This window comes from Rhinoderma darwinii, chromosome 3, assembly GCF_050947455.1.
Source record: "Rhinoderma darwinii isolate aRhiDar2 chromosome 3, aRhiDar2.hap1, whole genome shotgun sequence".
Taxonomy (NCBI): domain Eukaryota; kingdom Metazoa; phylum Chordata; class Amphibia; order Anura; family Rhinodermatidae; genus Rhinoderma; species Rhinoderma darwinii.
The window spans coordinates 425084774-425102421 of record NC_134689.1 but is presented as its reverse complement, the minus strand read 5'-3'; the positions used below and the strand labels follow the sequence as shown (position 1 = coordinate 425102421).

General features: G+C 44.6%; 1 protein-coding gene across 1 annotated transcript; it reads left to right on the top strand.

Annotated features, from left to right (window-relative positions):
• On the top strand, positions 1–6119 carry LOC142750673 (olfactory receptor 11A1-like). Its single transcript, XM_075859662.1, has 3 exons — positions 1–79; positions 709–908; positions 5169–6119. The coding sequence occupies exons 1-3, from the start codon at positions 1–3 to the stop codon at positions 6117–6119; spliced, it is 1230 nt and encodes a 409-aa protein (XP_075715777.1).
• The last annotated feature ends 11529 nt before the right edge of the window (positions 6120–17648 follow it).

The window sequence follows — 17648 nt, the reverse complement described above, 5'->3', positions numbered from 1 at the left end:
ATGAATTCCAAAATCTCTGCAATGTCTACACCCCTGCCGGTAGATGTCTATGAACTTGGCGAAGTCACACAGCAAGGAAGTAAGAATGGCTAGCTTGGACACTATGTAACCAGCACCTTCTGCCACATCCGCCGCATCCGTATTCCAGCAGACAGCCGTGGTGACTACTCCTTCCATGCCTGCCATCTTGGGACCATCACTGCATCTACCTGCTACTCCCTGGTTTAATGGGACTCCAAAGACTGTCAAGGTCTCAACAATCAGCACACAACACATTTGAACTTTGTTCTCTGCAGTTCTGCTCAGACTGAGTAATATCGTACTATATAATTTCCTTGCTTGCTGGAGAAGCTCTGGTTTAGGCCTCCCCCTTCTCTGGGGACATGGTGATCCAATGGAGTCCTCCCTATTCACTTTCTGGCATCCAATCAGAGGGTCTTCGAAGAAGATGACTGTACGGATTCTGCTATACTTCACCTAATGCAAGGTGCTTCCACAGTCAGCCAATATGCATCTGAATTAGCGTGGAATAATAAAGCTCTGGTTGCGGCATTTTATGAAGGTTTATCAAGACATATCAAAGATTACCTGGCAGGTCGCGCCCTGCCCTCTGCATTGGATGATATAATTTTCCTGGCAATCAGAGTGGGAAAACATTTTTTAGACTCAGACGCAGCTGGAAATTTTATTAAACATTCTCTTGCTCAGATACTTTGGATTCCTCCTGCGACTCTTCAGAACTTTGGTCAATAGGCCCTTTGTTCCACAGAAACACATCTCTTATCAAACGGTTCCAGTCCAGCTTCAAGTTAGGGTTCATCACATTGAAGAGATGTCCTGGAATTACCCTGGCTCAGACTACATTCTATGAAGGAGATATTTGCCACTCTGGTTATGTGGGTGCCCGAGTAAGATTCCATTCTGTAAGACTCTGTACTTTGTGTTCTACATTCTCCTAGCATCGACTTTACCAAACTGCTCGCTGGGGATCTTGCTGTTTCCAGCATTGCCTCCCTGCACTGAATCACAACTTGGAATGAACCAGTACAGATCAACTAGGTCCTCGCCAGTGTCTCCGAACCTACGCTAATTGCTCATCAGGATAAATAGTCTGAGTTGGTACCTTAGGCTGAGACTATTCACAACAACCAAGTCTCCGAGTCATCAGGTAAATCTCCACTTGAGATGGTCTATTATTTTTCTGATCACGGCACAGCTCCATAAATCTGCTTCTAGGAAAGTTTGTAATAATCCTCATGACATCTAGATGGAGGCCCACAAGAATTTGGAGCTTCCTGCTGCTAAGGCCAAAAGGGATGCTAATAAGCACTGACGCCCATGCCCCAAAATTGTTCCTGGAGATAAATTCTAGCTATCCATGAATAATATTCTGAAAATGTATCCGTTGACTCCTAGCTGTGTTTCTGACTTTCATACATGTTCTACGCAACAGCACATTCGCCGCCAATCGGTGTGAATTAAGGGTGAAGAATGAGGAGACTCCGCACGCCAGTTTAGCCAGTACCAAATAGATTGTGGCTTAGTGGATCCACTTCTCTGGTGAGACAGGTAATCGGTATCCTTTCAGATTTTCACACACACTTGAAAAAAGCAAAAACGATTTCTGATCATCAAACAAATCTCTAATATAAGTTGGGGGGAAGGGCAACAACAATACTTTATAATTAATTTGAAGAGTTATTCACAATTAGATGTTTTTCAGAGTGCAGACCTCCAGTCTCTGATCCGATTTGTGGAGGTTTATGAGGACAGCATGAGAGACCCTTGGTTTTCTCTCACTGTTTGAGGCTATGATGATATTGGGATGGGTCAATGGCATCTAATGGAGCCCGTTGACTAAACACTTCAGACTATGCTATTCTTGCCTTAGAAAGGGTATGGAAAACTGATGAAGCGGAGGAAGGTAACGTTAACCAAGTCTACTAAAACTAAGAACGTTGGCTGCATTTTTTCCCCTGTTAAAATATTTATGTGTAGGTCCATTTATTTTAGAAGGTTACATTTTACTGGACTAGACATATATACACTTTAAGGCATCATGCACACGGCCACAATTTATCTGCATTTTTGCAAATTCCCATTTCTATGGCCCGATACACACGACCGTGGCCGCAGAGTGCAAACAGCCTTAAGCCCCATGCACACAAACTTATTTTTGTCCTCCCGTAAATACTGGCATAAATATGGGTCCTTGGTCACACGTATTCGACCCTTATTGCACCAGTATTTACGGACCCGTGCACGTAAATACGGGTCTGGTGTCACCCGTATTCCACCCGTATTTACGGGCACGTTTTCGCTGCAAAATTACACAGCAGTAATCGGCAGCCCTTCTCTCTATCAGTGCAGGATAGAGAGAAGGGACAGCCCTTTCCGTAATAAAAGTAAAAGAAATTCATACTTACCCGGCCGTTGTCTTGGTGACGTGTCCCTCTCTTGACATCCAGCCCGACCTCCCTGGATGACGCGGCAGTCCATGTGACTGCTGCAGCCTGTAATTGGCCTGTGATAGGCTGCAGTGGTCACATGGGCTGAAACGTCATCCCAGGAGGCCGGACTGGAGGAAGAAGCAGGGAGTTCTTGGTAAGTATGAACGTTTTTTTTTTTTTTACAGGTTGATCTGTATTGTGATCGGTAGTTTCTGTCCAGGGTGCTGAAAGAGTTACTGCCGATCGTTTAACTTTTTCAGCACCCTGGACAGTGACTATTTACTGACGTCGCCTAGCAACGCTCCCGTAATTACGGGTGCACAAACGTAGTCACCCGTAATTACGGGAGCCCCATAGACTTCTATGGGCCTGCCCGTGCCGTAATTATGGCCTTAAATAGGAGATGTTTTATATTTTTAAATGGCCCGGACACCTTCAGGCAAGCATACGGGGAGGTACCCGTGTCCAATAGTAGTCAATGGACCCGTAAAAACGTGCCGTAATTACGGCCCATAATTACGGGCGTTTTTACGTTTGTGTGCATGGGGCCTTAGTGAGTGCAATTTCTTGATGCCATAGACCACATAAGCCCCAGGGCCATGATGTGATGAGTCACTCACCTTACCCTGGTGCAGAGCGCATACAAGAAATATATATATCATGCTCCAATGTGGGGGCTCTGTCCTTTTGTGTGTGTACTTTTTGCCTTTCGTCATGATGTGATAATCACACTTGCTCTCCGCTTATGGTAGAATATTGAGTTTAGCCTTTTTCTCCAGGATACGGCTACAGTATAGGTTCTCCTATCTCCAGAATTCTTCTTCCGTTTATTTAATTAATGTAGAAACCTCTGTGACTTTGTCTCTGCTATTCTGTCTGTGACCTTGCACCAGGTCGTCTCCTGTCTATGCTTTAATTTGCTGCTCTGTGTCCTATATTACAACTGCTGGTTACTGAATACTCATATTCATCTGGTGCCATCTATAGCAGCAAGTGCTCCCCACGACCTTAAGGCCAGGGTCACACACACAGTTTTAATGCAGTTTTAATACATTTTTTTTGAGCCAAACACAGAAGTGGACACAAAAGAAAGGAGGTGCATCAGTCTTTATTTTATTTTTTTACCCTTCCTTCCTTTTGGATTTACTTCTGGTTTTGGCTTAAAAAAACGAAGACAAAAACTGCCAAAAAAACTGCATCAAAATGGTGTGTGTGATCCTGGTCTAAGGCTGGAATCACACATGCAGTTTTCAGTGCAGATTTATTTCAGTTTTTTTTTTAGCCGAACACAGGAGTGGATATAAAATAAAGAATAAGTATCAGTCTTTTCTTTAAATTTTTCCTTCCTTTTGAAACCACTTCTGGCTTTAGCACAACATATTGCATCAAAACGGCCATGACAACTGCAGGTGTGATTACAGTCTAAGGTCAGAATCACACACAGTATTTGGTGCAGTTTTTGGCTCAGATCTTGTTTTTAGCCAAAGACAAAAGTGTATACAAAATGAAGGAAAGGTTTAAAGAAAAGACTGATGCATCTTCTTTCTGTTGAGTCGACTCCTGTGTTTGACAAAAAAAAAAAAAACAGAGCCAAAAACTGCACCGAAAGCGGCATCAAAACTGTGTGTGTGATCCTGGCCCTATGCTGGAATCACACATGTATTTTCTACCAAATCCAGGAGTGAATCCAGCAGGATTTAAGTCCTTCCTTTATACTTTCCACTCCTCTTGAATCCACTTCTGGCTTTGGCTTCAAAAACTGCACCAAAAACTGCACGTGTGATTCAGCCTGAATGGGTCATCCAGTGATTACATGTTACATTTCTTTATTATATCTCACAAAACATAGCAGATTTTTATTGCAATAATTTAAAAAAATTATAGATTTTTATACAGGGGGATTCAAAAAGGATGGAGCAAAAGTAAAGGCCTGGCTTGCAGGGCCAATTGGAGGAGGAAGAATTCGCTGACGGACTGGTGTTCAGCGATGAGGCGACCTTTCACTTCAGTGGGAAGGTTAATCTCTACAACATTAGAATTTGGGGCTCAGAAAAACCATGTGCCCTTATCAAGCGCGAGGGACTCATCCAAAATGAACATGTTTTGTGCAATGAGCAGGCGCAAAGTCTACAGTCCCCTTTTTTTTGCCAAGGATACAGTCACTGGTCACATCTACTTGGACATGTTAAAGGAATGGCTCATGCCACAGATAGAGAAAGATCAGCTAAACGTAGTCTATCAGCAGGATGGTGCACCTCCACATTTCCATGTGGATGTTCACCGATACCTGAATAAAACTTTACCGGAAAGTTGGATCGGCCATGCTGGAAACAATAATTCACCAATGTTGCGCTGGCCTCCACGATCCCCAGATCTAACACCCTGCAACTTCTTTCTGTGGGGCCACATATCTTCCCCCCCAGCCACAGGATCTGAGAAAACGCATAACTTAAACAGTAGAGTCCACATCAGAGGATATTCTGGCACCTCTGGATAGAACTCGACTACCGCCTAGACATCTGCCGTGTCGCCATTGGAAATCACCTTGAACATTTGTAGTGTATAGACAAAACTTGGACAGATCGTGCGTCTTTTCATGTTAATAAATTTGTGTTACGTTCTCTCCGTTATGATACCAGGGCTATAATTTGACACCATCCTTTTTGACTCTCCTTGTATTAAACATATCATCTTTCTTATTTTTTATTCTTATTTCAGTCACAGGAAGTTCTAAGGAGAAACCAGACAACGGTTGTGGAATTTCTATTACTGGGATTTCATGATCTTGGCTATTTCCGTATTCCATTTTTTATTTTTATTGCTTTCCTCTATACAGCGACCGTGGCTGCAAATCTGTCAATATTTTCATTGATATCATCAAGTTCCAGCAGCAAATTGAAATCTCCCATGTACATTTTTCTTAGTCACCTCTCACTCTCTGATGTTTTGATCAGCACTAATGTTGCTCCTAATGCATTTCTGGTTATTTTGTTGGGTGAAATGCATATGCCGGCTGCTGGATGCCTCACTCAGTTATATTTCTTTGGTGCCTCCTGCATTTTGGAATGTTGTCTCCTTACTGTGATGTCTTATGACCGATATTTGGCTATTTGTAGACCATTGAGGTACACGTCTGTTATGAACGCTAAACTTCTCAATGGTCTTATTACCTACTCATGGATGGTGGGGTTTCTGCAGCCTCTTATTACCCACACACTTATCCTACAACTAGATTTTTGTGGGCCCAATGTCATTGACCATTTCTTTTGTGATGTTGCTCCTCTTCTAGAACTTTCTTGCTCTGACAAAACTTTGGCACAAATTGAAGTCTCCATTGTGGCTTTATTTGTTGGTCTTCTCCAGTTGGTATTTATCGTTATCACTTATGTTCTTATTTTTCATTCCATTTATCATATGTCCTCAAAGGCTGGCAAGGAAAAGGCCTTCTCCACTTGTAGTTCACACATGGCTGTTGTTTTTACATATTATGGTACCCTCATCATATTGTACTTATCTCCTTCACGAGGTTATTCCTTCAATTTGAATAAGATGTTATCATTAATTAACACTGTGGTGACCCCTTTCTTCAATCCTATTATATACACTCTGAGGAACCAGGAGATCAGAACGGCCCTTAAAGGGGTTTTCCGGTCTTTCAAAATTAAGTGATGGTGGTTAAATGACAGTAATATTGGTCACTTACTAATGTACTGTCTGTAGCTGAAATGTCTCTGTAAGCCACTCTCACATGCAGTCACATGACCATGTTCCTGGTGTTTATCCCATGCTTGCGTGATCTTTTGTACACTGAACACGTTGTTACTCTTCCCTCTACCCCCTCCCTTGTAATATGGGCTCTCACACTTCACATGCCTTTTTTTCTCCACTGCTTCCTGCTCTTCCCTTCCCCTTCCTTTCCCTAGAGGGATCATGTTTCACATGCTGGGTCACAGACAGTACAGATCTGTTTATCAATAGCAAACAATGAGTACTGACAGTACTACCTTACACCTTGTAATAGGGGGGAATGCAGGCAGCTGTAAATATAGGCAATGTCTGTGAGAGTTAAGAGGAATCATGGAAATGATTGTCTTTTAGATAATAATCCCACCCATAAAAAGGCCGGTCAGCAGCAAAACATAGAAGCTATACAAGGCTGGGTAAGATAATATATATGAAAAATAATTATTTCTGTGCTATGGTGAACGTTCAGACACACATACAGTAGGTACAATTCTGTGTTATTTTATAAGCTTAGAAAACCTCTAGATTGCTACATACAAAAACCTCAAGCATTGACCCTTACCGACATTTGACGCAACTGTACATCATAGGTTATTATTTATTTATTTATCAAAAAAATAAAGTAAACATAAATGGTATTTCCATGTTCGTGAAATTCCAATATTTTTTTTTTTAACCCACTGGATGAACATGGAAAAAAAAAATTAATTCTGTTTTTTGTTCACCTCAGCTCCCCAAAAAAATTGAATAAAAAAAGTGTACAAAAAGTTGCATGTACCCCAAAAAGGTAGAAAAATAACCTTACAGCTTGCCCCGCAAGAAACGGGTGAATAAAGATGGACAGCAACAATGACATGTGGAAGCTCCCACTTGATACCTGTCTTTCCCTCAATTGTACTGTCCTTAGGCTGCAGCTTATAGAAGAATAGTGATAGAGGCATAGGAAGAGTAAGATGAACCTAAACTATCCCTGTAAATGTTGATGCACGCTAATAAATTACTACTTCATACAACCTCCACCATGATTGAACAGTCGCTAAGGCCCTACTGTTACTCCGTAATGTTCCAATTTCATACGCAGACATACAGAACTTTTTCTGTTGGATTCTGCAAGAAAGAACAATATTCTATATGAAGAAAAATAAGTTGTGGCATGGATCTCACGTATGTTCCTGTGTCCTATGATCCAAGAATACAGCATAATAAGGTACCGAATGAAGGCATGTGGTGGAGAAGTGCACAAAGCCTGAAGCTAATTGGGAAAAGTCAGAAGGAATATAAAGAGAAAAGACATGGAAAGTCTAAAAACTTGCCCCAACCGTCTAAGTACTACCATAAAAAAAGAGTCCTGAACAGCATTGTCCTGACTACGGTTTCCATTCTGATAGTATATTCATGTGACTTCAGCTGTCTTATCCCTCCTCACTCATTTCTACTATTGTCTATACTGATTGTATTGGGTTTTCTTCTAAGACTTTTGGTGTCTTTAGTTAAGATTTTATTTTTAGTACTAATATTAAGAATAATGACCTAGTCCCACAGCTCACGACAGACGTGTTACACTAGTTTTATGTGGACCTCTGTTTTATCACTGGGTCAGGCATGTTGATATAAGAAATGTTCTGAAGATATGTAAGAAGCAACACTGGTTGCAGTCGGTAGCGTAGACTTTCTGCTTCCTTACAAATGATGGCATAACCTAGCTGCAAAAACATTGACACTATTCATTAGACTATAAAGTAGTAAAAATTTACTGGTTAAGTCACATTTACAGATATTTAAAAATCTAAACCCCATATAAAAGAAGGTAAGAGGACTAAAAGTAAAAGGCAAATCAATAATAAAACTTGATTATGCGATGGGAAGTTTATGATGGTAATAGAAATAGAGTACCATTTTTTCTTATATGTAGAACATAAATATTTAAAAAATGAATTAAAAAAATATTTTTTAGACATTTCTAAATGTGTTTGTAATTCTATTATAAAAAATATGAAAAACGGATCATTTGTAATGCACAGAACATAAAGTTATACATGAATGATCAATATCTGTTATAAGTCAGGTTATTGAGGGTAATATATTAATATAATAAATTCAATGGTTATGAAGAATGGAAAAACATGTTTAAAAATCGACAAAATAATATATAAAACAATATATAACAAAGTCAGATAACAATCATCTGCTATATCAGCTGCACAATAGTCATACACTTGTAAGAAGCCAATATGACGACTGTTTTCTTCTGGAAACGCTTCTCTGACTATCTGGACGGCACAAGCTGGTGTAGGTCTGTGGTTCTTAGCTCCTAGGTAACATACACCCACATAGTAAACATTTTGTTTGCTGCTCTTCTAAAATTTCTAAAAAATGTAAACATTAAAAAATAATAATTTAGTCTTTACTTCAATATAGATATTAAAAATTTAAATTGAAAATTCCTCAATTCTACAGGTATACGTTGAAAATATTAGTGTTTTTTTTAAAACATCTATACATTTCGCTAATTGATAATTCATCCTCGTTCAGACGTGTGTTATGGATGACAGGGTGTCCTCTTATTACAATTTGTATGTATTGGCATATGCACATGCATTTCTCCGGTGATGGCAAAGCAATACATTTACCACATCGACACCATGATTCCACATTACTTATTGATGGTGAAGGACTCGGTTCTTGTCCTGTTCTCAAAGGCTGCAGGGAAAATATATCATTTGGATCTTGAAAGACTGTGGACATTTCTTTAAGATTCTTATGTAAAATGGCAATTGCTAAAAATAAAAAAAAAGAACTCAATAAAATAAAAATAAAGTTTTTTTAAAAAAAATAAAGTGGAATGTGTTATTAACATACTGCTGAAAACTTCAAAAAGTCGAACCCTTTTGACTCTTTTTCTACCATCAGGGCTTTTCTGTATCATCAACAGAATTTTCTTTTGTAGCCCAATTGTTGTTACTGAAGACTAGAGATGAGCGTACTTATGAAAAGTTCGGTTCGGCAAGTTCACCGAATTTCATGAAAAAGTTTGATTCTGACCGAACCTGTAATACAAGAAAGCCCCTAAAAATCGTGTATAACACTGTTTAAAAGCCCTAGAAGCCCTGCATAACACTCTTAGGTCACCCATGAGTGTATCCAAGTACTTTTGAGCTGTCTTTAAGGCAAAGTTAGTGTCAAAGTTACGCCAACATGTATAGCTATAGGAAAACCGATGGGACACGGTGATAACTAACAGAAACCACTGCACTTGTGCATGTTGTATGATTAATGCATTGTTAAAAAAAGTACAAAAATGAACCATTTTTGGCGGCAGATGCCTGCCAGGGTTCATACATATAAGGTGGTAAAAGAAGAAGTAATGGCTTTTGACAAGCCCTCCAAAAATGTACCCTTTTTATTGGAAGATGCCTGCCGGGGTTCTTCCATACATGGATGTAAAAGCAACAAGCAATGGCTTTTGACAATCCCTCCAATGGCTTTGACAAGCCAACACAGACAGCAAGGGTGTAGTAGTAGCAGCACATTAAAAAAAGAGACTGGACAACAGTCACAGGACAAAGCCCTTAGGTGGGGCAGGCCTGCTTGTAGCATACGGCACTGGGGATGGATTGGTGGTAGAAATAGTAGCAGCACCAACAGCCAGGGCCGCCATCAGGGGGGTATTAGGGGTACTGATGTGAGGGGCCCGGCCAAAACTAATTGAAAGGGGGGCCCGGCAACTGCCGCGACTTGCTTTTGGTAGAAAAAAACAGGCCCCTGCAATGGGGCCCGTTTTTTTCACCAAAAGAATGTCGTGAGCTGTGGGCCCCCCCTCTCGTCATGGGGGCCGTCAAACACCGCCCGCCCGCGCGTGGGACCGATCGCGCGCCCCCGCAAACTCCCGCGCGTGCGCGCTCGCACCTGCGACCACCCGCGCACGCACCCGCGAATGCCCGGAAGCGCGCACCCGTGACAGCCCGTGCGCACCCGCGAACGAAGCGCGCGCAGCCGCGGACCAGGGCCACCATCTGGAATTTCAGGGCCCCATACAGCTACATTTTCTGGGCCCCCCTACCGTGGCACCGCCTGTTAACGGTACTCCGTCCAGCACTATATCATGCTACCCAGGGCCGCCATCAGGGGGGTATTAGGGGTACTGATGTGAGGGGCCCGGCCAAACCTAATTGAAAGGGGGGCCCAGCAACTGCCGCGACTTGCCTTTGGTAGAAAAAAAACAGGCCCCTGCAATGGGGCCCATTTTTTTCACCAAAAGAATGTCGTGAGCTGCGGGCCCTCCCTCTCGTCATGGGGGCCGTCAAACACCGCCCGCCCACGCGACCGATCGTGCGCACCCGCAAACTCCCGCAAGTGCGCACTCGCGAGCGTCCGCCTGGAAACGCGCACCGATTTTGAGGCAGATTTTGACCTGCCCACACTATCTTGCTGCGTTTTTCTGCTGCGTTTTTTTGCCCGCAGCGATTGAGTTCAGCAGACAAAAACCGCAGCGAAAAATGCATTTTCTGCCTCCCATTGATTTAGATGGGAGGTCAGAGGCGGAACAGTAGCAAGAAAGGACGTGCTGCTTTTTCTTTTTTCCGCTACTGGCTCCCATTGATTTCAGATTAAATCAATGGGAGGCGGTTTTGGAAGTTTTTTGGTGCTGATTCTGACGCAGTGTCCGAGTCAATATCAAGGCCCAAAAACTCTGAACTGGGCCTTATTGTTAGGGCTTATTCAGACGAACGTGTAATACGTCCGTGCAACGCGCCTCGCACGGATCTATGTTACTTTATGGGGCCGTTCAGACTGTCAGTGATTTTCACGCAGCGTGTCTGTCCGTGTGTCCGCTGCGTAAAACTCACGACATGTCCTATATTTGTGCATTGTTCGTGCATCACGCACCCATTGAAGTCAATGGGTGCGTGAAAATCATGCCCAGCACTTCCGCAGCAGTATAAACTATGAATGAAAACAGAAAAGCACCACGTGCTTTTCTGTTTACAAACATACAAACAGAGTGTCATAATGTCACCAGGACTACGGCCGGGGCAAGTCTAAACTTTTTTATAAATTTAAAAAAGTGCCTTTTTTTTTTCTCATTTGTGATTTTTGCAGCAGAACCGCAGCATTTCCGCAACAGAGGAGCAGCGATTCCGCAGAATAAATTGACATGCTGCGGCTTAAAAAGCCACACTGCAGGTCAATTTTTTTTGCAGTGTGTGGATGAGATTTGTTCAAATCCCATCCACTCTGCTGCGACTGTAATACGCTGCGGATTTTCCACAATAAAATGTGTTGTATAAAATCTGCAGTGTTCATGCCTAGTGTGTTCCTACCTTAAGGCCGGATTTACACAAGCGTGTGCTTTTTGCGCGCACAAAAAAACCTGGCGTTTGGCGCATGCAAAAGGTCCATAACAGCTCCGTGTGTCAGCAGTGTGTGATGCGTGGCTGCGTGATTTTCGCGCAGCCGCCATCATTATGACACTCTGTTTGCATGTTTGTAAACAGAAAAGCTGTTTTCATTCATAGTTTATACTGCTGCGGAAGTGCTGGGCGTGATTGACTTCAATGTGATGCGCGATCAATGCACAAATATAGGACATGTCGTGAGTTTTACGGAGCGGACTCACGCTGCATGAAAATCACTGACAGTCTGCACGGCCCCATAGAGTAACATAGGTCCGTGCGAGGCGCGTGAAAACCACTGACAGTCTGAACGGTCCCATAGAGTAACATAGGTCCGTGCGAGGCGCGTGAAAATCACGCTCGTTGCACGGATGTATTACACGTTCGTCTGAATAAGCCCTAACAATAAGGCCCAGTTCACAGAGTTTTTGGGCCTTGATATTGACTCGGACACTGCGTCAGAATCAGCACCAAACAACTTCCAAAACCGCCTCCCATTGATTTAATCTGAAATCAATAGGAGACAATCGCGGAAAAAAGAAAAAGCAGCACGTCCTTTCTTGCCGCTGTTCCGCCTCTGACCTCCCATCGAAATCATTGGGAGGCAGAAAATGCATTTTTCGCGGCGTTTTTTGTCTGCTGAACTCAATCGCCGCGGGCAAAAAACGCAGCAAAAAAACGCAGCAAGATAGTGTGGCAGGTCAAAATCTGCCTCAAAATTCGGTGCACGCTTCCAGGCGGTCGCGGGTGCGCGTGGGCGCGGTCACGGGTGCGTGCGGTCGCGGGTGCGCGCTTGCGCACGCTCGCGAGTGCGCACGCGTGGGAGTTTGCGGGTGCGCACGATCGGTCGCGTGGGCGGGCGGTGTTTGACGGCCCCCATGACGAGAGGGGGGGCCCGCAGCTCACGACATTCTTTTGGTGAAAAAAAACGGGCCCCATTGCAGGGGCCTGTTTTTTTTCTACCAAAGGCAAGTCGCGGCAGTTGCCGGGCCCCCCTTTCAACTAGGTTTGGCCGGGCCCATCACATCAGTACCCCTAATACCCCCCCTGATGGCGGCCCTGGGTAGCATGATATAGTGCTGGACGGAGTACCGTTAACAGGCGGTGCCACGGTAGGGGGGGGCCGAGAAAATTTAGCTGTATGGGGCCCTGAAATTCCTGATGGCGGCCCTGCCAACAGCGGCACATTAAAAAAAGAGTGGACAGGACAGAATCCCGTAGTAGCAGGCGGCAGTAGCAGGCGGCAGCAGCGGCAGCAGCAGCAGCAATGTCAGATCGAATCAGTGGCATCAGGCACAGGGGTTTTAAAATCCTCACCGATCCACGCTTGATTCAGCTGTTGGCGGACAATCTTGTTCGCTTAGGGGTGACAAATCCCCCTGCCGCGCTGAATACCCTCTCTGACGCTACACTGGAGGGTGAACAAGACAGTACACCCATGGCAAACTGGGCCAGTTCTTGCCAATGATCCAATCTGCTGACCCAGAAGTCCATGGGGTCTGGGATCAGCATTTCAGACGGAGAAAGGGCACAGTCCAGGTACGAGTGAACCTGGTTGTTTAGGTGCTGCACCTGGTGATGGCGAACATCCCTTTGGTGACTACGATGTGTGTCAAGTCGGGGTATTGGATGTAAAAATTTTGCCATCATATTTTCCAAACTGAATTGGCTACTGCTGCTGCTGCCGCGGCTGCCGCCTATTGCAGAGGTAGCTCTGCCAGAGGCGGTGGAACGATGAGACAGTGGGGAGCGGAGAGTGGCCCCCCGGTCACACATGCTTGCAGCAGGTGTTTGCTGTTTGAAAGCCGTGACAAGCTGGCCGCATAGCTTCTCTCGATGAAAAGCCAATTTTGCCTCCCTCTCGGAAGGCGCAAAACACTCCCCCATTCTGGCTTTATACCGAGGGTCTAAAAGTGTGGCTATCCAGTACTCATCTCTTTGCTTCATGCTAACAAAACGACAGTCAGCGCGCAAGTAACGAAGCATACAGCTCGCCATCCTGGCCAGCGTTTCAGAGGGCCCGGTTGGTTCCATCTCCGCCCCATACTGCCATGGTTGTCCATCATCAAGGTCGTCGTCAGACTCGTCATCACCACCATCACTGTCATGTTGTGCGGCTGCCTCGTCACCTATCCCTTCCTGTGATTCCATCTCCAAATATAGCTCCTCTTCAGGTCCTGTTTCCTCATCCTCATCCTCCTCCTCAACAATCATAGCCAGATGTGATCCTTCCTCCATCCTTTGCTGAATCATCGCTGTGAGCGTTTGCTCCATAATGAATATAAGCGGCATAACATCGTTCATTCCGCTAGCGTCACGGCTCACAAATCGTCTGGCCTCTTCAAAGGGCGTCAAAACGCGACATGCATCTCTAACCAGCTGCCAGTGCCTGAGCTCGAAATTACACTGGCTCCAAACACTGCCCGTCTGCTGCATCAGGAAATCATTCACGGCTTTCCGCTGTTCGTACAGACGGTCCAACATGTGCAGGGTGGAATTCCAGCGTGTTGGAACGTCGCAAATCAGGCTGTGTTCTGGGAGATTGTATTGCCGCTGCAAGTCCAGGAGGGCGTGCTTAAATGCATACAAACGTCTAAAGCGAACGCAAACCCTCCTGGACATGGCCAGCACACCCTTCAAACCAACATATGACTTTAAGAAGCGTGTTATGACCAGATTGATCACATGTGCCATGCAAGGAGCGTGTGTCAGGTGACCTAGACGCAGTGCAGCCACAACGTTCTTGCCGTTATCAGAGACAGCATTGCCCAGTGTGAGTTTCAGAGGAGACAGCCAGCGTGCGATTTCCTCCTTGATGCACAGCAGCAGCTCCTGCTCTGTGTGGCTTTTCTCGCCCAGGCTCAGCAGGTGTAAGACAGCGTTGTGGCGCTTCACCTTGCACCTATGAAAAGAGGAGGGAGGAGGAGTGGAAGATACGCTGTGTCCTGTCGGGGACGGGAATACCTCCAAGGAGGAAGGCAAGGAGGAGGAGGAGGAGTAGGAGGAGGAGAATGGTAGGCGCCTGTTGTTGGAGTTGAACCAGAAAGATACAAGCGTGGAGGTGGTAATGCCTGGCATTGCTGCGGTGGTGCATCGGACTGCAAAATATTGACCCACTGGGCCGTGAAAGACTTGCACAAGCATGTGGAAGGCAGGGACAGCTTTTTTGAGAAGTAATGGCGGCTAGGTATTCGCCACCTAGGCTGAGCGCACGCCATCAATTGCGTGAAGCCGGCAGAGTCGACCAGGTGGTACGGCAGCGACTGCACCACCAACAACTTAGCCAGGTGTGAATTAAGCCGCACGACAAGTGGATGACTGGGTATATATTGTTGCTTATTGGACAACGATTCCGTAATGGATAACTGACGGGACGTAGGAGGAGCACTAGATGACAGTGATGATGATGATGACAACAACATGGTGGATAAGGCCTGGCTACTACTTAGATGACAGGAACTTGGAGCAGCAGCAGCGGCAGAGGGGTCTTCATTAGATGTACATGATGATGGTGGGGCATGTCGATTGTCCTACATGTCCTTGTGATGCCGCTCCATGTGTTTACGTAGAGCGGTATTTCCTACATTGCTGCCCTGTCCACGCCTTACTTTCTGCTTGCAGATATGGCACTGTGCCATGTTTTCGTCCTCCGGGAAGGTACAGAAAAATTGCCACACGGCAGAGTACCGTAAAGAGGTAGTACCACGTCCACCACCACCACCACCACCCGAGCTTGCCCCTTGTCTGGCAGGCTTTTTTCGGGAGCCTACACCAGCATCAGTGTCGCCGTCACTGGCTCCTGAGCTGACCCTACCGCTGCAACGTTTTGTAGATTGACTTCTGCCACTAACTCGGCTTGGCTGTTTATCACGGCCAGTGCCGCCACTACTACCCTCCTCCTCTGACGCCGTCATCACCTCGTCACCTGGTTCCCACGTCATGTCTAAAACAACATCATCATCATAGCCTTCCTCATCATCCCCGCCACTTCTGTCACTGTGTTGTGAATATGATGTGACATCATGGCGGGCTCCATGCCCCCCCTCATTACTGCGTCTGCCACTATGGCTACCACCACCAACACCCCCACTACCGCAGCTATGCGTCTCGGACACCGCTTCTACCTCCACCACCGCCGCAACATACTCCGTTGGCTGACTCGCGGAAAACAAATCATCATCATCACTATGTTGTTCAGTATCTTCCTTCGCACCCGAGGAGATGTCTCTTAGGACTCTCAGGAAAGATGGCTTCCTGCTAGGAAGGGGAAACGAAGACATAGATGATGGAATGGAAACACTAGAAATACCTATATTACTACTGTCACTGTGCCTAGGAACTGTAGAGGATCTGGAATCAAACGAAACCTGGCTTGAAGCCAGATCGTCAGAGTCTTCCTGCTGAGATGACCGCGAGCCAGCCAACCAGTCCACAATGGCCGTATTGTCTAAAGTAACCCGCCCACCGGAGGAGATGGACAAGTCTGGCTTGCTGATACTGCTACTACTACCAGCAGGCACATGGCTGCTGCTACTAGTGGAACTGGGCACATGTCTTGTGCCACAAATGCTGGTACTGGGTCTGGCACCAACAGATCCAACATTTGGACTGGAAGAGGAGACGGCATGGGTGTTTTTTCCTCTACCCCGTCCTTTCACAACCTTTTTTTTACCAGGCATTTCACTGCTGGAGTGCAGCAAGTTGAATCAAGTCTTTACCCTAAAGTCGGTAAAAAAAAGGTTTTATCAATAAAAACAGAACAACCCAAAGGAAAACTCTTCTCCCACCTAAAATGTTTTCCGTGTGATAAATGCTCAATAATTTATTGCTTTCAACCCCGGCAGTTTTTATGCCAGGCAATACAGGTGTGATGATCCCTTCCACCCAGGTCTCCGAATGCCCCATAGGCCCAACCAGCCTAGGAGAGGTTGGTCAGACCCGGCCAACCGATGGAGCTTCCCACTCGTTTGTAAATCTCTGTATTTTTTTTGTTTTTTTTAGTCAACTTTAGATTGGTTTTAACGTCATCTTTGTAGATGACAGATTGATCTTTTGCATCTACAGTGATGCCGGCTTCATCTTTTTGCATCACCAGAGATGCTAGATCCTAAATATCTATGTAATATTGTGGTCAGGATTTGACTTTAATGACTCCCTATGGGTCACCGTTGGAGTTTTTGCAATAGTTACAAGATCGCTTGGGGTTAAGAGCATTATGATTGTTGGCGTCTATTGGAGATGTTTAATGATATCCATGATAGTAGCAGGATGATCTGGAATTGGAAGTATTGGCAATCCATATAAAGAATATATATAATTGCAGAGTGGAGGTTATAGGGAGAGTAGACACAGACAAGGCCAATGTCAAAAGATAATGGAGAAATGGAAGGTAGGAAAGAAGTTTTACAAAATAAAATAGTAGGATGGTGACTTCTCCTTCCTGTATGTATAGGGGCTGTGTGCACGGAGGTCACATATATTCTTAGGTATTCTGTGCCTTCATGTGCCCTGGTATGGTGCATGTGGCACCATATTACAGAACTATTCACCCTAGCAATAATGCGCCATTATATGGCATCTAAGGTGTCACAATCTTTTTGTCTTTTTTTATGCCAGAATCCAATAGAAAAAAACGATGAAAAGTATAGTAACGCCCCATAGAATGCTATTGATGTCATATTACAGCTCCGAATGCTATTGATGTTATATGACGGCTCCGTACAACTTTGGCGGGTCGTATTATGGCCGTGTACATGAGCTCTGTGATTATTTTGATTATGTTCTTTATTATTAATTATTTACACTATTTATCTATATGTGAAGTAATAAGTCCAAAAATGTTTACATTTACTTTTACTAAATACAAGTTTCCTCTTCTAATCAGTGTTTTACTTTCTGAACTTTTTCCCCTTGATGTCAAACTTTATTTCCATAAGGATAAAATTAATTGATCTGCGAATCAAGAAAGTAAAGTAAAAGTTAATGATGAATAAGGTTATTTTTATTTTCTTCACTCAACAGAAGCTCAGGAGACAACGAAGAAACCATCTCCATAGAGTTT